The 24,281-nt window shown below is 40.5% G+C and overlaps 1 protein-coding gene across 2 annotated transcripts in view; it reads left to right on the forward strand.

The window, feature by feature from the left end:
* The first annotated feature begins 2,051 nt into the window (after positions 1–2,051).
* The window catches only part of ADAMTSL3 (ADAMTS like 3), a 170,463-nt gene continuing 148,233 nt past the window's right edge, over positions 2,052–24,281 (forward strand). The window contains exons 1-2 of one of the 2 annotated variants that reach the window (XM_059858472.1): positions 2,052–2,252; positions 4,181–4,272. In XM_059858472.1, the coding sequence (XP_059714455.1) occupies positions 4,198–4,272 (75 nt within the window). In that variant the 5' untranslated portion in view covers positions 2,052–2,252; positions 4,181–4,197. Of the gene's footprint in view, positions 2,253–2,868; positions 2,973–4,180; positions 4,273–24,281 lie in introns of those variants that run through there. The other variant, XM_059858473.1, reaches the window with a different exon arrangement.

The following is a 24,281-nucleotide window of genomic DNA, read 5'->3' on the forward strand; positions in this document are numbered from 1 at the left end:
TTATGCTTGATTGTGAAGACACAACTTCTTAAGTCTGTGTAAAATGAAGAATAAGGCCATCATATTTCCAGCCTTCATCCTTGTTAGAGCCCATGCCAGCTGTACAGATGGATGACGTTGCTGTTATGTGTTCAATGGAATAATAAGTGCAAACATCCATATTTCACAATTTTATGAACAGCAAAGGCTTTAGAGTTGTTATTTTCCATGTAATTTAAATTAGATATATTTTAGAGACCAGCAAAACCAAAGCATTGCTATCGTTTGTTACTCAAAAATCTTATACTGGCTCTGATGGGCTAATATGGCATGAGTGGGAATTAAGACTGTGTGGTAAAAACTGCTAGGAAGATAATACCTAGAGCAGTTGACACTGGACCAGGGATGTGCAAACACAATGTAATAAGCAAAGAGCAGAAGTTCTGCCTTGAAGAGTTTGTAATCTGTACAAGACAGGGTAAGCAAAAGGGAAGTCAAGCATTTTCTTAGAGAATGATGTTTTATTTTAAACTCAAGTGGTTAATTAGTTTCTGCAGAATTGCTGACAAACTTCTCCAGGTATGAAAATTAGGTGACCAGAACCTTTAATTTGTGGTCCTTTTAACTTTAGGGTGGGTGTTAAGAAGTTTGCTATGGAGCTGCAGGTGCTGTGATTTTTGAAGTGCTTGTTTTCAATCACATCTTGCCTGGACTACCGAGTTTCATTCAGTTTTTGTTTGGCTCAGCAGAAGAGGTTATGAAGACCTCCAACAGGAGTCAAAATCTCAAAACTTCCAGTTTCACTGGAAGTTTAGAGAGAAAAGAGTAAAGTGGCAGGAGTGTGGAGTGAGGCTGCATGAAGAAATTAAATTGGATAAATGAGAACACAAATCAGCATTCAATGTGAATGACATTCACATAGGAAAATGCCCTGTTTTCACATAGGAAAGTGTTTTCTAAACCCCTGTGTAGTTTCTAGTAGTAGGCTAAGGCTATTTTTATGCTCCAAATATTGTTATTTTTCTGGGTGCTCATCTTCCTTGAAAAAAGGACGATTTCAATGTAATGTAACCAGACCTATGGATTATGGGAGAGAATGGAATTAACAACACTTAAAACACTTGAGTCGTTTCAGCAGCTGGGGTAGGACCTTCCTGATCTTTACTTTCCAAGGCAGGTACCACAAGGTACTTGTGTTGTTGACTGTAATGCTGCTTTCTGAAATCTCCTTGGCGGGGAATGCTTGTAGGTGCTTACCTCTGTTTTCTTATGTGCTGTAAAAATTCAGACATAGAATCTCTAACCTGGGACCAGGATCACAAGAGGAATTAGGCATGTGTGTAAACAGTAACCTGGCTTGAGTTGCTGAATCTGATGTGAGCTAATCTAGGGTGCTTTGTACTACACATTTTTTCTACACTTAAATTTATTGCAGATGAACAAACGTTTATAATACTTCTATATAAGAGAATAGATATTCTAAGTAACGATGGTGCCAGCTGGGTACATTCTTAAGAAGACAGCAAGTCTTGAGGGTCAGCTTCATCTCCACAGTTTTGGCAAAGGAAAATGTCCTTTCTACATGGCTAAATTCTGCCTTTAAAATTACCTGTGATCTAGTCTGAAGTACATGCTACCTGCATGGGTATATAATTTTGGAAGATAATAATTTCAGGGTTATGACTGATGTCATAGTGAAAGGAGAGTTTAAGTAACTGTGGCAACTGAAATGGATGGAAAGCCAGGCTTTCCGGGAAGCTGATACACTTTCAGCTGAGCGGTATTAGAAGAATGAGATCAGGTCCTTAGCAGCCCTCTTGCCTGTTACGCAGCCTATTATCATCATGTACAGACTGGGAAGAACAGCTTGCCTCAGGTGTCCGGGCTGAGACAGACCTGAAACAGAGCAGCCTGTGACTCGGAGGAGGCCGCCCGGGCAGCGCTGGTGTCTCTGCGGGGTCCCCGCGATCCTTCGCGCTGCTCCGGGCCGGGCGTGCGGCTCTCCTGCCGGTCCCGGGCTCTGCAGGCTGGTTTCAGCAGAGGGCACTCTGTTCCTAACGATAGAGGAGGCGCCTTCCCGTGCTGGTGAGAAACCTAAACAGATTGGAAAAGTTTCCAGTGCAACATATTTTAACAAACTCTTCATCGGTTATGTTTAGTTCACTGGAGCATATTTTTAACTTCAGTGGCAGGGATCAGAGCCCTTTCTCTACGTGCTGCTCTTAGCGGACTCGACGAAAGCTTGGAACATCAGTGGAAGCCGTAGCGCAGAGGTAGGGGTTTTTGGCGTTCCTGTTCAGCCGCTTGAAGCTCAGAGGGAGAACGAGAGCAAAGCTGTCGTACGAGACATATTCGCCAGATTTACAGTAGGAAACCTAAAATTATTGTAGAGGGCAGCATGATTAAAGACCTACTCGGTGTGCGAGCAGATTTGTAGCTGTATAGTGAGAGTTACTTGCAGATGAGACACAGGATGGTTGCGGTTTTGGAAGCTGCTTTGCATCAGATTCGGGGGCTGACTTCACGGTAGCTTTTGCCCCTCGGGGGAAGACGAACCACTTGGTCCCGGGCTGCCGGGGTCTCGGCCCCCGACATCGGAGCGTCGCCAGTGCCTCCGGGGGGGAGCGGGGGGGAACGGGCTCTCTTGGCCGCCCGCCCGCTCTCGCTGGCCGGGGAGGCAGAGGCGGCGCGGGGGGTGCCGAGCGAGCCCCGGAGCCTGGCCGGGCCGGGCCCCGCGCCGCAGGTGGAGGCGCCCGGGCGCCTCCGGCCGGGGCCGGGCTGCGGCGGGCGGGCGGGGGCGGCCCGCTGCCAGCAGCCTGTAGGACCTTGGCTGAGGCGCGGCGGTGGGCTGGAGCCTGGCGTGAGGGAGGGGCCGCCGCTGGCGGGGCAGGATGCTGCATCCCCGGTGCCGTGACAGGCGAGGCTCTCCCGTGCCCGGCCCGCTCCCCGCCGCCCTCCGGCCCCGCTGCGCGCTCCCCGGCGCAACTCGCCAGGTGGGTGAGCTCGGCGGCCGCCCGGGGCAGAGAAGCCCCGACCCTCTGCCCCGAGCGGGATCCCTCGGCGACGGGAGGGGGGCGGCCGCGGTGCTGGGCGAGGGTCGCTTTGGAAGATCTCCGTGAGGGCGCGGCGGAGTGGGCGCTCCGGGAGCGCAGCACCGGCACCTGGGAAATACCGGAGCCTGGTGTGCTCGGCCACTTGGGGCTCTCGGCAATGCCTGGGCAAGGGGGGAAAATAACAAGTCTTCCTTCTTTTATTGTCATAGTTGTTACTTTTGAACGACAAAAGCATCCAGGAGTGCTAATGATTTTGGGAGGAAGGGGAACTTTACGATGTGTTTGGAGGGAGGGAATAAAACGTTTCTTTCTGTGAGGAATCTTAATTATGTTCAGTTGAACAGGTGCACGAGCTGTTTGGATTGATGGTTTTCCTTTGCGATGCCTGCTTTTTTAGAAAGGAGTACTTTATTTGAAGGAGAAGTTTGTATTCACTGTGCGACTTGGCAAACTCGTGGGGTGGTGGCTGAGGGGAAGGAGGACTGTTGGTGTGTGTGTGTATTGGGGTGCATAAAACTTGCACTGTTTTGAGATCACTCTGGTAGTGTATAGTCTAAGGCAATAAGGCACAACAAATTAACAGAATTATTAATATTATTACATGATGGTGTTTTTGGCAGTTTTAAATTGACAAGCCCATGCTGGCCTTGTAATTGTGATAATCACTAAATTGATTTTTTTTTCCCCCCTGAACTATTATTAAGCTCTGATTGTTTAGTCTCTGAGCTTTCAAAGGCAATGCAAATGACTGCTGAAATCCCAGGGATGGGCTTTCATCTTTGAATGGTGAAAGTGCTGGAAAGCACATCAGGAATTCTATGCTCCTTGGATTTTACCTTCGAGAGATCAAGGTGGGAGGGATTCTCAATTTAATCAATTTTCCTACGTTCAGGAGGTACGCAAGCCTGTCCGCTGTTGCCAGCTTCCCCGACCCCTCATTGTGGTCCTTTTCTGTGCCCTAATTGGAGCTGCCTCACCCTGCAGGCTGTGCTCATGGCATGCGCTGCGCCTGCCGCTCTGGCCAGTGCAGCGCTGCGGTGTTTGCATTGCACTGCTTCCAGCGGCCGGCCCAGTTTGCTTTAGTCATTGAAATTCTGGCGGAGCCCACTTGATTTTTGTTTGTAACTTGAAACAATTTCTCTCAGCAGAGCCCCAAGGCGTGAGGATGGCCAGCCCTAAAGCCACTGGGCTGTCCTGGGAGATCACTTGGCTTGCTTTTGCTCTCTATGCTCACCTACAGGTAGGTAATGAACTTGTTGTTGTTATTTCTGGTCTTGTATCAGGTGATCTTGCTGCACACTTTGCATTACTGTTTTAAACCAGAAAACTGCTGAAGGAGCTGCTCTGTAATTAAAAGTCTCCCAATGAGAATATTTTCCTTTCACCAAACTTTCAAAGACATTCATCTGGGAAATGAATATTCTCTCTCCTGCTTAATACACTGTAGCTGACTTTTCCAAAGGGTGAGCAAAGGGAGATCTTGCCAGCTGTGTAATGCCATGGGTCTTTCTAGGCAGCACAGCTGTTCTTTACCCTAGGGTGTTTAAGCACCTGATAAATGTTAAGGTGCTGTAAGTGACAAGGGTTATAGAAATACCTTGGTAGAAACATCTAAAGCATTTGGAAGTGGGAAGGTGGCCCAAAAAGGTCTTTGCTCCAAGTGTTCAATGAGTACAGGAACCACGGAGGAAAACCCATAGCTGCCATCTGATCTATTGCCTGACACCAGGGCTAATCAGTTCCAACAGGTGAGTATTTCAAGAAATATGGTGTGCTGGCATGCTGCAGAGATAGCAGTGTTATAGTATGTCATTCTCTATACTGATAGTTCCCACAGCACAACATGTTTCAAGGATTCTTGAGTCTTAAGTATACATAAATCCAGTTAATCCTTAGAAAAAGATAAATAAACTGAGAATTATTTTTTTATAATCAGCAGGAACCTTTTTTTAAAGCATTGTAGTAGTTTTCAAGAAAATAAATTCTTTAAATGAGATCAGTATTGTTGTGTATTGTTTGTACTATTGCAATGGTGAGAAGTGGAGCCTGATGTGCTGGGCAGGATGTAAACATACATCCTGAAGAATTTTGAATTGAAGAGCAATACGGCAGGCAAAAGGAGTATGATGAAACCAAGGAGACTGTATTAGACAGCTGAGTAAGCTGTGATCAGTTTATGGTGGATTTTGAGGTTCAGGGTAGTGGGAATGAGGCTCCAATGCATCCTCAGTAGCACTGCTGAGTGCTGTGAGTGATTTGGCAGGTGATGAACACCTCCTCTCTGTGGATATGGTTGCAGCTAACCAGTGCACTGGTTACTTGAATAAAGAATGTGCCATTTAAAGTAAAAATTTACATCTGTATTAATTGTGCAGTAAAACACGGTGTATTCAATGTGTCTGAGCAGATAGGGCCACAGTGGGATCTGCTTTTTGCCTAAATGTTTCTTATGCAAGGACAAAAATGTTACAGATTTTCTGTGCCTGTTCAGCTTGTATTTTTGTGTGCAAGCAGTTGAGTGATTCTGTAATAGCCAGCCCTATAAAACACTCAGGGAATAGTTCATGGAGTTCAGTTAACAGTTCTGTTCAAGATAAGAATAGAAGCTCAGAGAAGGGACATGTTAATTTTGGTTTTGTGCCTTTTGGTTATGAAGGGACCATTTTTTGCTTTTAAAGTATTTTTCTTGTATTTTTTTCTTTCGTATTTTTCTTATTGCAGAGCTGGAACCAGTAGTGGCATAGTTTCCTCTTCTCCACAAATGGTTTGGCATAGCTTCACTTGTCTCTTTATAATAAAAACAGCCCAAACACATTGTAGTAATCAATTGGCTATTGTGAGTAGCTTTATGAACACTTCAATCCAGGTCAAATGTTATGGTCTTGATTGTCCTTTAAAATACTGTAATCTGTTTGGCATATTTGAGTTACTAGCACTTAACCCCAATCTTGTAGGAGGCCTTTTTGCTCCTAAGTTTTTGGTGTTTTATCACAATTTTAGGCACATTAAAGATATTTTATATTATTTAACATAACATTTTTGGTATCCAATAACCATTAATTCTTTAATTGGTTGCTTGGGGCCATACTAAATGGACCACACACAGTCATTTTACCCTAATATTGTACCATAACTTCCACTTCTGTTGTTTTTGGCTATTAAAGTGCTTATGTCTAGAGCTAATCAATTAGAAACAATTGGATGCTGGGCAAGGTCACAAGTCTCTGTCATATCACTTACGTGCAATTGATTAATTTCATCCTGCTTGAGGCAGATACAGAATAAAAAGAATGACCATTTAAAAAGAATGTGGTGGAAATGTGGTATGAATGTAATGCAAAGAAAACTTTAACATGAGAAGTTGTGAAAAAGAGGTAGCTGTTCCTGAGAAGCAATGGAACTTTGGTCATAGGAGTCCTTTCTGAGTCTTCACAGCATGGTAGTAAGCAGTGAGGTGGTTAGCTGGGCTCCAAAATTATCTCTGCTCTTGCAGATGTGCTGTGTCTCAAATATGACAAAATTATTTTGTAAATGGCAAATGAGTTGCTATACTAATAGGTAAATTAGGTTTCCTAGGATAACCCAGGGAATAGTTTACCCCTGAGCATTGTTGAACTGGCTAATTGTTAAATCTGCTCTGTGACCAGGAGCTGTGACATAAATCACTCAGGAAGAGATCCCTTGTGGGTGAGGCTTGGCCATGTTCTTTTGCAAGTACAGAGCTGACCTTTTCTTGTATGTGCCAATATAAATGAAATGAATGGAACTGCATTAGTCTAAAACCAGTGGTAATACAAGCAGATTACGTATGTATGTTTTTCTTGAAAACAAACAAGATACTTGCCTGTCAAATGGCAGCAGCAACATGGAATAACTCATTGTTTCTAAAATTTAAATGATGGTTCTATCCAAAGAACCATCTGATTATGTATATTTGGGAATGTTAACATCCCTAGCATTGAATTTATTGCAAAATATTGTTTAAAAGGCTCTTCATTTTTCCTCACATTGTAGCAGGAGAGCTATTAATTCTACAGATTTTAGGAGAAGGTTAAGCTAACAAAGTAGAAGTGTCCAAGCCCAGTTCTGCTGTTTTGAAGTGATCTCTTGAGTATACATTGCTTCATATTGGTAATTGAAAAGGCAGGATGTCCAGCCTGATAGGCAACTCTTTCTTAACCTTGTGATGATATTTTATTACACCATTCAACTAGATGCTGTTCTATTTGTTATGAAATGTATGTAGGACTGTATATCTTTATAGTCTCACTAATGGATTACTGGCAGGAAGAAACGATGGCTATCAGATTTGTATGGGCAAATATATATCAAGAATTTTACACATGGATTCATTTTAGATTTATTCTCTGGTATGTTGTTTTCAAATCAGGAATAAGCTGATATTTTCTAAGGTTCCTGTAGTCCAAATTAAACCCTCTACAAGTCAGTACATTCTGCCTCCAAAGACCATGGGGTTGGTAATGTGTGCAGAGGGAGTAACAGCAAAGACACCATGTCTGGGTATTTAAGAAGCATTAAGTCCTGGTTTCTATGGAAGGGAAAGTTTCATAGGTCATAAATTCATTCAATAAACTGTTGGTTGCTTCCATGATTTATGTCCCTGCCTGCATTATGGTCTTTTCTAACTATCTGTGATATTTTGGAAATGAAGGATATACATACTGAAAACATTATTGTCTTCAAAATGATTCTGCCGTAACCAATCTGCCAAAAACTACCAACATAGTAAATGTCTTTAAGGCTGAGCTTTGCAAGGCCAAAAATCTGATGTCCATTATATGACATAGTGGACTTGGAGACCATCTTCGTGGAAAACCTTTGGATTACTGTTTTACAGTCACTGAATATATTGCACACTGATGTCCAGAAAATAGATTATGACCTATATGCCACACTACATTCTTAAGTCTCCAGTAACCCTGATCAGAAACATCAGGGTGAGATTGGCAAGTCCCGAGGTAAACCTGAAGCAGTTTTCTATTTCGGTAGGCAGGTGGCAATTCTGCACCCATCTGGAGTTTTGCCATCAACCTCAAAAGGCCTGTGGTTTTATACTTAGTGTGAAGATTGAGGTGCTGCTTCTAAAGACAAATAACATATCTGAGACTCTGTACAAGTATTCTGATTTAAAATATTCATTGCTATTGACAAGGTTGCAGCTCAGTGACTGCATTACCAGAAAACTTATGCTTAAGTTTCTGAAAGTGCTTTAAATTTATGACTGGTAATGATTGCTCAGCCAGTGCTCATAGAATCTGAACTGCTGTTGCCCCTAGTTTACAATCCAATAGTGGAATTGCCTGAAACGTTGATGCTTCTTGTGACTTGAGACACAAACTATGTATGAATACTTACTTTTTAAAATGTGTCATTAAAAATTAAAGTCAGCTATGGGAGAGGACCAAGAGTATAGATGTCACCAATGAAAAAGCACCCCTTTGCTAAGTTATTTGTTATGATGATAATTTCTCATGAAGTTACACTGCAAGTTGGACAGAAATTCTCAGATGAGTTGTGTGTAGAGCTGCATGTTTTTGTTTCCAAAACCAGATACCCAAGAGTCTGGTATACTTAGAAATTATTCCTATTCTTGAGGCTTCTCTAACAGCTGCCAGTATCCTCTAATTTCTCTTGAAAGAGTAGTCAAGAAATGAAGGAATGGCTCTAGGATGATCTTTGGTTTAGAAGACACTTGAATGCTTAGTCACTGAGAATTAATCATTCAGGTCTTCTTGGTGCAGCTGCATCCCTCATATTCCTTACCAAATTGGGGCATAAACAGCACTGAAGTGGCAGTTTTGCACAGTGCACCAAATTCCATTCCTGCCTTTGCATCACAGAAAATGTACATGATTGATTGTACTGATATTAAAGCTCTTACTCTTCATCCAGAACTCAAGATTTAGCCATCCAATTTAATACGTTTTGCTTCTAAAGAACATACATTTTAAAATCAGAGTCCTTTTTATTTGCTGTTACTTCTATGACCTGTAGGTTCACATATTTGTCCTTATGTTCAGTTTTTGTGCTTGAAGATTTTCTTTAAACATTTCTCCATGCTTGCCTGAATCCCCAGGAGCTCCAATATGGCTTGCAATCAAGTAGTAAAGTGAATTCAGTGATAGTGGAAGCAGATTCATAATCATGCATCTATAGTTGTTGGCATTGTAAGTCTATGCTGGAAATCTCAGGTATAACTTATATTGTTCAAATGTTTGACAAATGTACTTTAGTCAAATCCATGTGTCAGTACAATTTTTTACAGTTAACAACACTGATGATAATTCTGTGGCTGTGCAGTCCAACAGAATCACACTTGAACAATTCCAGTGTAGTTCTTATTAGGTAAAATCTCTGCAAAACAGGGACAGTTTGTGCATGGTGAAAGAATGGGTTTGTTTTTGAAGTACAGTTTGATAGTGAGCATAACATTCCAGAAGGGACATTGGATACAACCATGGCAGCTCCAGAGAGAATACTGAGACCCATGTAGGAACTGTACAGCACTGCAGTTCTGATGTGCTCCATGCACTCACTTTGTCAGTGATATACAATAATTCCTTTAGGTTTTGAAGTCTTGCACATAACCTCCTTTCCTGTAAGGGGAGAACTTGATATTAGCTGAAGACTATAAACTGTCAAGTGCCCTTGCATTTAAGGGTCAGTTTTCAAAATTCCCTCACTTCAACTTGTAGGAGAAAGGACAGTTTTGTGAACTCCTTTTTGGATGATGGCAGCCATACAAGTGCTAAATTAATGCAGATAGAGCAGTATTTTCAGAAGAGTTTGTGGGGTCTTTGTTTTGATGTCTTTCAGTAAGACCGGAGATGTTAAACAAAAACATTGTTAAGTTCTCAATTGTGTTGGTAAATGCTTAGCTTGATTTTTCAAAACAAGGTTAATTTCAATTAACCTAATGGGAGCCAGGCATTAGGTGCCTTAGGCACTTCTAAAAAGTCTGTCTTAGAATTTTTCATCTTATTTAGCTGATTAAACCAAAATTTTCACCCTAAAAATTCTTTTGAAGTAATAAGTTTGTGGTGTGTGAATTCTAGTACTCAAGTGCACATCTGAGAAGCGCAAGTGCAAGTGTCATGTGTTTTTATATAAAGAGAGGGCAGTTTTTGAGAACTTGGCCTAATAAATCCCTTCCAGAGTGCATATTACATAAAGTGTTTAGCAACAATGTTATTTCTGTTTCTAATTTTGTATTTATTAGATTTAACATCATTATGGAGGGAAAATGAGAACAATATTTTCAAACTGTTTTGAGAAATGTGGTTTCCAAGAATTGTCAGTTTGTCATGCTTCTGGATGCACTAGAAACATGGTGAATGCAAGTTAGCTCAACAAAATTGTGAAGCAATATTAAAACTGCATTTATGATTGCAGTTACTAGATTGTTACTGTATGCTAATGGTTGTCATTGGTGTCCTGGTAGGAGGTCCCAACTGCTTAATGAGACTGATTTGTAGCATTAAATAAGTGGAATGTTTGTTTATATGTAGAAGCATGTATTTCTGTGTTTATGTAATGGTGTTTTTTTCTGTCATCAGGTGCTTTGCCAAAAAATTGAAGCTGCTTAAAATTTATAGGATGCAGTCTCCTGTTAGTGCATGCAAGAAAAACAGGGTAACATTTACAGTGTATATTTGTGACAGGACCTATGGGGGCTCACTGCATGGTAAATCAAGGTGTAGAGGAGAGTTTTAGTTGCCTGATCTCCTGCCTTTTAGAACCAATGAAGTAAGGTGACATGGACACACCTGCACTGCTGCAGAATGTGAGGAGTGAGGGATTGTGTTTCCTCAGTCTGGCAGTAAGTGTTTCCTGGCATGCACCTTACTGAAGCTCTGAGAAGATTGCAGGAACTGGCTTTACTCCCAGCTGGCTGATTCAGCAAGAAATTAACTCCAAACCCCCTGTTTTTGTTGCAATTTCCCTGCTTATATACGTGGCTGTTCCAGGCTATCTATTGGGATGGAGAAATGTGAAGGGACAGGTACTGGTTCTGATAAATTCAGATTTGCCTCTTCAGATGGACATTCAATTTTCTTTCTGACTACTGCAGCTTCTTGTGGTGTAGCAGTGGTGTGGAAGCAGAAGGCTGAACAAGTTCAGTGCTCTCTGTGGATGTACAACAAAAGAAATATGCTAATATGTAATTTGTCTTCCTCTCCTGAGAGTCTTCTCTTATTAGATGTTTTCAAGGTCACATTACTCATTTGGTGTTTTGTTTTCTTGAGTCTTCAAATATTTTAAAACCATTCCCTGGTTGAGTAACATGGATGTTGGCTGAAAAACCCGATAGCACAGTAGTGTCTTGAATATTGTCTGCTTGCTAGGCAATATCCTAGCTGTAAACTGCCAGGTACATGTGGCATATTATGGATTCTTTCAGTTGATCTCATCAGCACTTCTGTTGAAAGCAGGACAGAAAATACATCTGTTCCTGGAGAGATGGGCTGTGTGTGCTGTATGCTGTGTAGGGGATTTTGCTAAAGCCACTAACTGATGAGACTGCTTGAACAGGCTCTGGTTTTGCACCCTGATTTTATAACTTTATTTATATGAATGTAAGGTGCTTTATGTGACTAAAAAATTACATGTTTCCTCTAGGCTGGTGAGTGTTTTCATAGAACAGCAGTTAACAGTGCTAATTGGATGTTAGGAAATGATGTGAAAGGGAGATGTAAGACAAAAGTATCATCCTTTCACTGTAGGAATTCCTGATTTGCTTGTACTGGTGCACTGTATTCAGCTCAAATCCTTTATGAATGGGTTGGAAAGATTAGGCAGGAATCAGCTGGTAACTTCTTTCTTTCAGTGTAAGAACTGAGGGCCTTTAATAAAAGTACTAGGTGGGAGACTGAAAACAATGAAGCATGGGTTTCTTCCATGTCATGATAATGGTATTTGGCACTCCTTGCCATACTTTTTGAGTAGGTTACATGAATGTCGGGGGAGACAGGATGAGTACTGGGAAGATCCACTTCACAGTACTATACAGATGAACCCCAGCAGGCTGAGAAGGTGAGTCCAGGAAAGTACTGCAGCATTCTTGCTCTGGACAGTGTTGTTGGAAGCTGATAGACTGTATGGTTCCTTGGTCTGAGCCAGTTCAGCTGTTCTTAGGTCATCTTGGAGTTCCTCAGGGCAATACTTGAACATCGTTGAACTAGAACCAGTTCTAGATTTATGTCACTTATGAATCACCATTTAAAAACTACCAAAGAAATACATGCTTCAAACTCCAGGAGTATCTGGATGATTGTCCTGGACATGAGAACTTGCTCTAGACCTAAATGGGTGCCTACATTCTGAGCTTCTTTGTGTCTGCTGGGAGTATATTTTTATTTTTATATTCTTACTAATTTTTTTAATGCAAATATTTTTAGGATGCTTCTGATATATTTTCAAATGGTAGAGTTTTAGAATGATTTTTCAAGAATTTGAGGAAATTCTGGCATAATTGCTGGAATAGCTTATTGTTTTTAAGCAAAAACTAGTATTTTCTTGAGGAAGATAAATAGAGAAACAGCTTCTGATGGCTTACCTTAAGTTCCACTTTCATTATGTGATCAGTCCTTCTGTAAAAAAAATATTCCAGACATTTTCCCTGCATGGGAGAGCACTTGCCTTCCCCTCAGTGTGAAACTGCACACCCAAATGCTTTTCCCGTTTCCTTTTCCTCCCTCTTCCAGTTAAATTTGGAACACAATAGGTTGGTTAAAACTATAAGGAAAGCCTCCAGAATGCTCTCTTAACATATGGGGTTTTACCATCCAGCTGTTTATCTTCTGCTTGGAGGGAACTGTAAATGTATTTTTAATGCCAGGATCTGGGCTTAAAATGCCATTAGTTATCTGGTGGGAATAGGTTTGAAAATTAGTAAGCAATTAGATCAGTGGGCAAATAGATTTTACTTAATGTTGTAAGTCTCATGGGCTTTCCAATATCCTGTTAGCATCACCTGTTCTTAACACCCAACCTTTTAAAGCTTTTCCCTTATGCAGTGTGACAATAAAAGGGAAATTTTTGTTTAACTCATAAATAAAAATTAATAATTTCATTTTAATTAAAAAACCCCCAACTTGCATGGTTCCTCCAAGGGAACCAGAGATGTTCTTGGAACACTAAGCTTTTCTTGAAGAAAATTTCTTCCTGTAGATAACCATCTTGAGAAGGGCCTTAGCTGGGATAACAAAACATGTGGGTTTTGTTCTGATCTTTTGATCTTGCTTGAATTATGTCCTTAGCAGACATCAGTGATGCATTTGTTTATAATTGCTTATTTTTATTGCTGAATTTAGACCTCTGTGAGCCATCTGTAATGTGTCACATAGATGCCACTATTTAGAAATGGGGGAAATGTTGGAATTATAAACTTTCTTTTTACTATTTCAAATGTTAAGGCCAATCTTTGAGAATACTGAGGAAAAGACCTATTCCTCTTGTCCTGTACTGAATGTCTCATCATTCCTTGTCTGCCAAAAGCTCACTTTAAATCAGTGATAGTATGAGGGCTCTTGAAATCTACAAGATTTCAGTTCTGAAAAAGATCCTTCATGAGGTTGCTGTGCCACAAGTGAGACCTTATTTTGTAAAATTCAGGCTTTCTATTCAACAGTACAGCATTCTGCACTTGAGTAATAGGTGAAGTCTGCAGGCACTTCTACTGAGACATCAGTGGGAGTTTTTCTGGAGGAAGAGCTGTCCATGGGAAGCAAGCTGAGGCTGGATTTTGGTAGTGCTAACTACTTGGCTGTCATATTTCCTGTTGTGTGGTGTGAAACAGTCCATCTCTTCATCATATATCTGCTAAGGACAGATGGCATTTAAAAGGGTTGCCTGCAGCTGTTTTCTTGTAAAATGGCTGTATTTGTCTCTCTGGAAAAAAAAAAAGCAAAAATAATAAAGATAATTTTCCTGTTGCTTATAAACCTTGCAAGAGTTGAAGTGGTTTCCATTTTTTTTACAAGTCACTTTATTTTGTGTCACTGAAGACCATTTTATCAGGTGTTATGGTCCTTCCCTGTTGGCAGGAGCTCCTCTGAGCTGCTGTAGAGGCAAACATCAAAACTGGTCCTTAGAGCATGTGCATTGGATGTTAGGAAATGATGTCAAAAAGATGAATGTGGAAACTCATTTTTTAAAAATTAATGTGGCTTTTTGTTAGAATATTATCTTCAGGAGGTATCCCTGAACCTTTTAAGGGGTTGCAGTGTCCACTGCATGGTGCAGTTCTGAGAGTGAGAGAAGGGAGACATGAGTACACCACCAGTGAGGAAGACAGAGCTGCTTTCTACATGTAGCAGCATTTTGTCTGTGCAGATGAAAATTGACATCATGGTGTAGGAATGTTGACAGTGTTTTGCATTTTGCTAGCTGCACTTACTGGAAAGCATGTGTTTCAAAGGGAGTTTTCAATTTTTATAAGTCTTTGCTTCCATATTAGCCCAGTCTTATTTTGAATGTAGACTTGAGCTATGAATAAAATTTAACTCATGGAGTAAGATTCCTCTGGCACAAAATGTGAATGAATAATGCAAACATTAACTAGTAATGTGTATGTCTGGGTCAGAAAAGTCAAAGCCAGCCTTTAGGTTCCACTGTTACCACTCAACATTGCCTTATTCTGTTCAAAAGTAAGGATGCTGAGTTTGGATGATCTTCTCTCGAGAAGAGCTGCACTAAGTGTGGAGAGAGCTTAGCTGGCTGCACAAAACCAACCCTTTGGTTGTGGGAAATTTCCACTGATGTGATTTCTTAGCTCCAGATGGGTCTGTGAAAGAAGTGAGCCTAGAAATGGAGAAAAAAGACACAATGAAAAAGTGACACTAGTTCTTCATCTGGAGAGTAATCATTCAGATAAAATTGGCAAAATTCAATTAGATTATCTTTCAATAATGGGCTGGCCTCTCCCTTTGACCTTCATAATCCAATTAATTTTCCCAGAGTTATATACTATGTAGAAAGTTGGCAACCCAAGTTTCCCATGTCATCAGCTCTATCCAGTCTCCTGAGAAAAAGTTTAAGTGCAACATCCTTGCACCTGCTGGTTCTTCCCCAGCTCTTCCCAAAATCAGGCTGCTTTGAACACGTTCATGAATTTATTCCATGTTACCAAAGCAGTTTACTGACTTCAGTAATGGGGTTCCCCACCTGCTAGGAGACAGGTCCAGTTCCATTAACCTGTTCTTGTAGTGAAGGACCCAGTTCTTTTTTCAGTGTCTGGGATAGATGGATTTGGAAGAGTTAGACATCTGTATTCTGAGAAACTGCATCTGCATTTTTAGGTGAAATCAAAAGCACTGAGTCTGTTCCTTTGCCTGCAGAGAAAAGTTAGCACATTTTTTCATGAGGAACATTTAACAACTCTAGAAAAATACAACTCTCTGCTTCAGGTGTGTAATGTCTCAATTCACTGCTGAAATTTTAAATTGTGTTCCTGTGTGTATGCCATATGGAAATACATGCATGTGTAGTATGTATGATTGCACTAAAAAAGTCTCAGGCAAACTGAAATTGTCTTTAGCTGAATTTTAGTCTGAATTAAGTGTTAAAAAGCTGCAGGCTCCTGATGGACTCTTCCCTACATAGAAGTTACAGTGCTGCTGCATAAAACAATTATTTACCCCAGCATTATTTTTACTTGAGAAATTAGACACAATCAGCTTTTTATGCAGCTGAATAAGAATATGGGATGAGAAAAATGAGGGCTGGTGCTTCATGTTGAAAGGTGATGCATTTTGCTAGGCTGAATACCTGCTCTGGGACTTGCAGTGGGCATGATAGGTTTTGTAAATTAGAGACCTGCTTGCATGATTTTGTGTTGGAATTGACTCTTTTAATAAATTAGCTTAGGAAAAAAAAAACCTGTTCAGAGCTGCATAATTAACACCAGATAGGTCAGAAATAATGTATGAAGTGCCTGAGTAGGAATAAAATTTAGATTTCTGGGGACAGTCTTGATTCTAGTGGATCTTGCTTTCAGCAACTCATTACTCTGTGCAGGTATTTGTGTTGAAATTTGTCCAGTTCTCCTCACTGATGCTTGTTCTGTTCAGCTTTTAAGATGCTGGTGTAGCTCACCTGTGTCTATTGCTCTTTTTGGAGAGCTGCCCTAGCAGTGCAGTTTCCCTGGGCTGTCAGTACCTGAGGATCTGTGCTGCAGAAGGGATTGTTCCCTCTGGATTTTGTCAGGGTTGGTGAGGTACTCAGCTCCTCCCCAAGGCTCTGGAGCTGCAGAGGGCTCTCAGAGGGCTCAGTCCTGCCTGCTCTGAAGGGCACATACGAGCTCCTGGTTTTCAGAGGCATGTAAGCTGAGTTGCAATGTTCTCACCAAGCTGATGTTTTTCTACAGCTTGGTAATGTTTATTCTATATTTTTTTACTTGTCAACTGCAAAAAATTTAATGATTAGTCTTAATATTTCATCAGAACATTTCTACATAACCAACTGTATTTCAAATATCTCTCAAATGTTCAATTATTAATTGTCATGATACCTACCTATGACTTTTATTGTTTATTTCTAGAATCTGATTTCAAGTAGAGCAAGAACTATACATGCTTTATTGTTAGGGGTGAAATTTAAACTTTATGGGATTAAGTGTTTAATAATATAATTTGCTGCATATGTTGCAAATACAAGCTGCTATGAATAGATCCTCTGTAAAAAAAAAACTTGATATGTTATGTATGGACTTAAATCCAATATGTTGTTATCTTTAACTGAAGGAAATTATAAGAAGAGATTTACAGAGGAGGGTTTATTCTATTAACTTTAATTTCTTGAAAACTTTCCTCAACTGAAGTTGAATTTGATTTCTGTATTTTGACTTTGTTTAAAATGTGCTGTACATAACTTCCTCTGTTCCTTGAACATTATTCTGAAAATAGTACAAATTGGCTGTTTTTCATCTACATGAGAAGAGAAAAATATAATTAGTAGCAATAGGTGGATTATTTATTTTAGTGGGGTACCCTGATTTTGTATTTGTCCACTCACAGTAGACTTGAGGATTTAAGCACAAGGTTTCCTGTTATGTTACTAGATTTTTTTTAAGATGTAATTTCTATACCTTGTAAAGAACTGTGAGGGAGACTCTCCTTTTCCTACGTGTCTTTGGCCCCCAGCCTCCCAGGAAGTAGTAGTACAGGACACACTGATTTAGAATAGGTATTGGTTTGGATTCTTATGACTTGTAGGTAATTTGGAATGACTCCATATTTGTAAATGGCAGAAATGAAGAGTTTTGGACTATTTTGAGATTTAGAGACCATATTAAATCATCTTGGCCTAGAACTTTTGAACTGGAGATTTAATTATTGTCCCACACTTACTTTTAAAGTGTGTAGCTGCTTCTTTGAGGGTTTTAAATAAGTAGGTAATCAGGGTTTGGTTTTTTTTTTTTTTAATTGGTTGTATTTTTTTAAAGAACACTTTGCAGCCAGTACCTTTGTTATTAAAGCTGGAACAACACAAAATGTGAGAAAACACTGGATGCACTATCTTAACTCAAAGAATGAAAAATCATATAGAGAAGGGATAAGTCTCATTCAGTTGTTTTTGAATGGTTTCCTGCAAGAGGGCAAAAAATTTTAGACCTTCTGCACTGTGTAGGATTTCCTTCAGCCTTTCCACCAGGAACTATAAAAAGGTTGTATAAAGACACAGAATAATTACAGCCTGAGTCAGGCCAGCAAGTTGGCTTTTTTCACTATAATCACAATAAAAGAACATCTATCTTGGCCAAAAGAACTGGGCTCTGAAATAGAGATGTTCTGGACTGATAATTCCAAGTGCAGCCAATCTTGCAGAGAAATACACAGGTTAAAATTTATATTTGGATCTTGTTATTTAAAATGGTTGCTGTTTAGGCTACTTATAATAGCATTTTACTCTGTGTAGGGTGCAGAGGAAACCAGGACTGTAAAATGTGCAAATGAAAATAGGAATACTTGCCACAGATAACTCCAGCATGGCTGAACAGTGATACTCTTATTGTTTTCAATTTGCAAAGCAGTGAAGAAATGTATAATTATGCAGGATAAGAATAGATCAGCTGAATCAGGAAGATCACAGTATTTCACACCACTGCAAGTTTACCAGATTGTGAAGGTTCCAGCTTCAGTAGTTTCTGGAGTTGTGGTTGTCTTTAGTCTGAGAAGTTATAGATGTATAGGGCAAAAGGAATCTTCTGCAATTAAATAAAAGGGCAGATTAATTTATTTCCCTCCCTTTGCGCAGTCCATTGTTCTTGGATTCTGTCTGTATTTTGAAAAGTCTTAGAATGCTAAAGACAAACATATGAGAATCTGGAACCATGCTAAAGCTTTAGATACTGAGCTGTTAGGGTTGGCCTCCGAGCTCACATTAGCTTGTACTGGCAAACTAAGAGCTGACTGTGGATAAGAAAATTCAGGGGAGGTTATTGCCTCAGATCTTTCCAAAAGTGCTCAGGAATAGTTGAAAAATATTCTGTAGGCATAGTGCCCCTCTGTAAATCTTTAAAATTAAACTATTCTGTCAAGAATTCTGTCTAACCTTAAGTGCAAATGGTAGTGGTAAAAGATCAGCTGCTAGATATACAAGAGTAGATGATCTTGCACCACTGGTTAGACATGAGGCATGTATTGGGGACTCCACATTTCCTCTGGCCCTTGCTGCTTTTAAGAGTAGTGAGCAGAGTATCCCATGTCCTACAAGAGGCATGACAGTTTTTCAAAAGACAAGGTCAAGGGGAAAACCCAAGATTACATGTACTCTTTTAGAATTCAGTATATAAAAGCTGCTTTTGAAAAGCTTTTCCTAAGTAGTCATCCTACTTCTGAGCAAAATAGTGGTGTTTGCCACTTGGCTGGAGCAGGAGAGGCCAAATGAGTGGCCTTTAAAGGATGTCCATGGCACTTAGAGCTGGTTGCTCATTTTGTGTGCAAGGTAAATGTGTTAAGAGATGTGATTGTACCAGCAGCAACAATAAGAGTCAGTCCCTCCACAGCCCTTACTGTTCAATCAGGAGGATTTTGCAGTAGCTTAACTACAGTCTGTGCTTTGTATCCAGTTGTGGGTCTCTAAGTTCAGCTGCTGGTAGGTTCAGTGAAATGCCAGTAGCTTGGTACCTGCTGAAAAGTTATCACTTCCTCCAGTTACCTTCTTCAAACTGTGGTAAGGAGAAGGAAATGACCATTTATCCTACTGTCCATCTGCTATGCCATCATAAACTCCAGAGCGATATTCCGGAGTAAAATTATTCTGTTAAATTTCCTGTAGAAAGACAATCATAACTGGAAAGCAGTGCATGACTTATGACCTGTCTCAGTTCATCTGTCCTGGGAACTATCCATTGTGCATCCACATCTGCTCCTGTACACCCACACAGGATGGGAAGATATTCCTCCACAGGAAGGTCTTCCGTTCCCTCAGAATGCAGGTGGTATGTATTGGCAAACCCCGTGTTGTGGACGTGGGGGCCAAGTTCCCAGAGCAGTGCACACAGAGAGAAGGAATTCACTCAGCTGCTAGAATGAGAATACAAGATGAGTGAGCAGGAATACAGTCACAGGGCCCATCTTTCTGTGTTCCTTCTGTGATAACTCTCTCACTCACTCCTACTTGCTACTTGTTGCATTTGAAATATTGACCATTAGAAGACTAAAATTACTATTTATGGGATCAGTCACAAGGAAGACACTTGGTGCTTAAAATATTTAAAGAAAATGCAGAGCATTTAATAGGGAATCATACATTTTTAAATTCCAAAACGCTAGACAATGGCTTGCCTTTGAATTACAGATGTTCCTAAGTGCTGTCCATTTTTTATCCTTTATTTGTTCGTTGAATGTCTTTCTGTAATCACCTGGATCATTGTAAAATTGCTTAACAAAATTTCTTTGCTGGCCATGGAAGATGGGTGATAAAGTTGTAGTGTTGAAATTATCCTGATTAGAGCAGGCACCCTGTTCTGAATTAGCAGTTTCTATTTTCATTTTATGTTTGACTTGCTCAGCTGTGTCTTTTAACATTTCAGCAATTCTACTTCATTCAGAGGATTTATTTCATTCTTTCCAGCAGCAGAGCCTGTGTTTATCTTTTCTCACCTCAGTAAGAGCCCTTTCCCCTTCACCGTATCAGTCCTCCAGCATTACTGTACACATTGTAGAGAAGAATAAAAATGAGTCATTAAACTAATGACCATTAGTCTTAACAGTTGTCAGTGAACAGATGCCTGTCATGTGAGCTTTTAATTGCTCTGGGGTTTGCTGCTTAAGCAGAGTAATCTAAGTAGTGGCTTATTAGTGAGCATACGCATGAAATGCTGTCAGTTAGTGCTGGTAAATGAGTTGTGACCAGGAAGGGAACAATCTTCAGACTAATGGTTTGTCCTCTTACACAGGACATTATTTGGTTTTTGTTCTGCTGTTGAACCTTTTCCTAGTTAGCATTTAATTTCTAATGCTGCATAGTGTGTCTGGCTCAGTGCAGCACACAGTTAAAACTTTGCTCTGCTTGAGATGCTTTCACTGGCAAGAGAGAAAGATGAAATATACTTGAACAACCACCCTTTCTAACTTGCAAAAAGTGAGAGGAAGCTGAAAAATGGATGGATTATAAATATCAAGACTGGCATCACTGGACTGAAGGAATAGTTAAGCTGAGATTTAAATGTAGCTAAATTAGAGTGCTTGGATAAGTGAGTTGTGGTGTTTGAACAGTGGGCCTCAGTCTGGGAAACCATTTCAGCAGAAGCACATCAGGTGGGAATGATGATGCTGGAAGTCACTGTCAATAATGTCAAAGTGGCAGACAAATGGTAAGAAAAAAGTAATTTCTTAAGGAAAAATGGTTTACTATAAAGTAGCATGCTTTGCTTCATGGTTGGTGTATCAGAATTCCTGATAGCAGTAAAGCACAAAAAGCTTAAAGCCTTTAGAGGATTTGCAGAAATGTGTTTGAGACTTAGAAACTGCGTGCTATGAACAGTTTCTTTTGGGAATTTTTTTAAAAATTGTGCTGAAACAGGTGTGCACACGTGGAGGGTGTTTGGCTGAAAGGCATTCACCTCATGTGCCTTATTAATAGCCTTAAACCAACATTCCTACAGCAGAACCATGACCATTTAACTGCTTCCTTATTGTGAAAATGTGCCTGACCAACTCAATGTGCAAGGCTGCTCAGTCCATAAACCCTGCAAAGGGACTCATTGCAATGGAGAAAGAAGAGTAGACAAAGAACTGGGTTAATATCTCTAAAATTATCAGAAGTAGTGGAAAACTAGCAGTGGAAAAATCACTTTTTCCTCACCATATGTTAAATACATTTGTGTGCTGAGCTGTTGGAAATCCTAAGTGAGCCTGGGAGTGAACATCTGGCTGGGGCATTTCTCTGCAGTCTGGTTTCTTCCAGGTGAGAGAGGATTCATTTGCTAGAGGTAGCAGGGAGGAGATCCACTTTGAATATTTACACTCCTACTCAGGGTGGTCTTTCTTTGTAAGTAGAATTTTGGGATACACCCCCTCTGCAGCCCCTCTTTAAAGAAATGGTGATAAGATGGTAGCAGATGCTCCTGGTGCTCGCTAGAAAGGTGGATGAAGAGCAGTGTTAGCCCAAGCTCTCCTGTGGCACCCACAGGACTATTCAGTCATTGAGAAGCTTTTTGATGGTAGACATTGATTATCAGAAGCTTTCTCTCTTCCTGATCTGTCCAAGTTGATTAGTTGCATGCCCTTTGGCTTCTTCTACTTGATTTTTGGGCTATTTGATCTTAGAGTTGTGCAAAAGACTTATTTTCCTGCTGAGAAATGATTCCAGTTTTTGGTGGCTGAGATTTTGCCTGTGTCCAGGTCAATTTCTGTTATGAGAATTTGTAGTCATTTACAGTAGCAGAGCAATTCCATCCATTTCATCTACCTGTTTAGTTCATGATAAACACCACACTGTTGCTGATGACAACATTGTATAAACAGCATGCAATGCTAGGGCAGCCTTTTCTGGGGGCTGAATACTTGCCAATTTTTCCCTGCCACCTGAATCAGAAGCAGATGTACAGAGACTGAGGGCAGGGAGAAAACTCTGTCATGAGCAGTGAAAGGCATGGCAGTGCCCTGCAATATATGACAGAGTCCCTGTTCAGGTTTCCTCACATGACAAAAGCCTCTGGTTTTAATTCCACCCATGAACAGCTTTAATGCCAAAATCTTCAGCATTTAGCTCTGAAGTGTATAGTGGCTTAGGATTCTTTTTTTCCCCCTCAGTGCCGTGGTTTTAATACCATTCCATCACCCCACACATTTCCCTTCTTTGTGTTTTCATTATGCAACAGGAATTCTCTTAAAAATCTGGATCTGCCACTAGCTCTAGCAGGTGTTTGGCTTCTGAGTGCCAGAGTTTTTTTCTTCACACAGCTTATGGATGAGAATTTCACTGCCCTTAGGCACAATTTCAACTGAAGTATATGAAAAGCGTGTTACTGTGTCAGTTCAAATTATATCACTATTAAAGAAAAAACTCAAAAGGAAATTAAATATAAATAATCATATAACATAACATTAATAACATTAAGGTTATAATTTAAATTAAAAAGAATTGGGAAAATCTGAGTCAGAAGTCCCAGACTCTCCTGAGAGTGGCCATTGTAAATGAGGATATTGACAACTTTGAGTCACACAATATGTCTTGATGAGTAGTACAAAAATACTGGAGTATATAAGAATTAAGTGTATTTTTTAATTCTGTATAACATATTGTGTGGGAGCTAAGTATTGTGTGAAGTCTTGCATTCCCTCACCCTTATCTAGTTTTTCTAATGGTGCTAGGACTCTCTTGCTGTGCCCCACAGTGTCCTAGGTCCCATTTTGCTCACATGTAAATATACAAATTGCTACCACCTGTATTCCCTCCCTTGGGATGTTGAGACCTGCATGATAAAAGTCAGTCATATGTAGTGGAAGGTATTTTTCCTTAAATCTGAATCCTGCTGTCACACCAATGTGGGCATGTCGCTGTGGCCAGGTGAGAACAAAGAGGCATTTCACAAGGTCTGTGCAGAATTGTTAACAAAATGGTGCCGTGAAGTTTCACCTGCCCAGAATTTTTGATTTATGTTGGTTTTTAGGAGGATTTTTGTTAAACTGCAACTTTTGGCTACCTGGGAGCATTCATACCTTTCTGGTAACCTTTCTTCAGCATTATTAGAGTAGTTATTCAGTCTGGATAGTGGGAAAGGCAATGAGGAGGGAGTAATTTATTAGAAAAGGATGGTGTTGGTCTTGCAAGCCAGTTGGGTGCTGTTTATCTCGCTAGGAAAGGATTAGGCTTCTACAGCTTCTTGTTTTTCTTATGAGGACTCTATTCATCAATATTTTGTGTAATTGAGTAAACCTGAGGTCTGTGTTAGTGCATAGGGTGTCTTGGCCCTTCATGGTGGAGGCTTCTTCCACCCATTAACAGAATGATCCTGTATCCTTTCTCATTTCATGTTGTTCTTTCCTTTGCTCCTTAAGCAATGTGAATCTTCATTCAGTACATGAGTTGATTTGTTGAGCTTTATGATCCAGCTGCTTCTGACAGCAATCCTACATAGCCTTAAACTATTCCTCTTCCTTGCCTTTTGTAAAGAAATCTGCAGTTCCTCAAAGATTATGCTCCCAGTCTCCTCCAGTTCGTAACTGGACCTGTAATTGGGATCACAGACGAGCAGGGTTGTCAGTTTCCTGCAGAGGGGTGCAGTTGTCAGCAGCTTGTCAGTTTAACAACAAAAAAATCCTTCACACGGGGTGTTCATGATAAAGGACACTAACAAAATGTCCTGGATTTGGCTGCATGGAGTTAATTTTCCACCTGGTAGCTGATGTAGTGCTGTATTAGGGATTTAGGATGAGAATAATGGTGTCTTGGTTGTTGCTGAGCAGTGCTTTCACTAAGCTGAGGACTTCCCATCTTACACTGTCATGCCAGCCAGGAGGCTGTGCAGGAAACTGGGAGGGGGCACAGCCAGGGCAGGTGAGTCCAAGTGGCCACTGGGGTGTCACATGCTGGGTGGGAACAAACTGAACAGCAAAACTGGAAAATGGGCCAGGGGTGGGTGGCTGATGCTCAGGCACTGGCTGGGCATCAGTCAGCAAATACAGAGCAGTTGCACTGGGCATCCCTTGTTTTGTACATTTTAAAAATCATCATTATTATTGTTTGGGTTTTTTTTTTTTTTTTGTCCTGTTAAGGTGT

The sequence above is a fragment of the Haemorhous mexicanus genome, chromosome 13 (assembly GCF_027477595.1).
Source record: "Haemorhous mexicanus isolate bHaeMex1 chromosome 13, bHaeMex1.pri, whole genome shotgun sequence".
In the NCBI taxonomy this organism is placed as follows: domain Eukaryota; kingdom Metazoa; phylum Chordata; class Aves; order Passeriformes; family Fringillidae; genus Haemorhous; species Haemorhous mexicanus.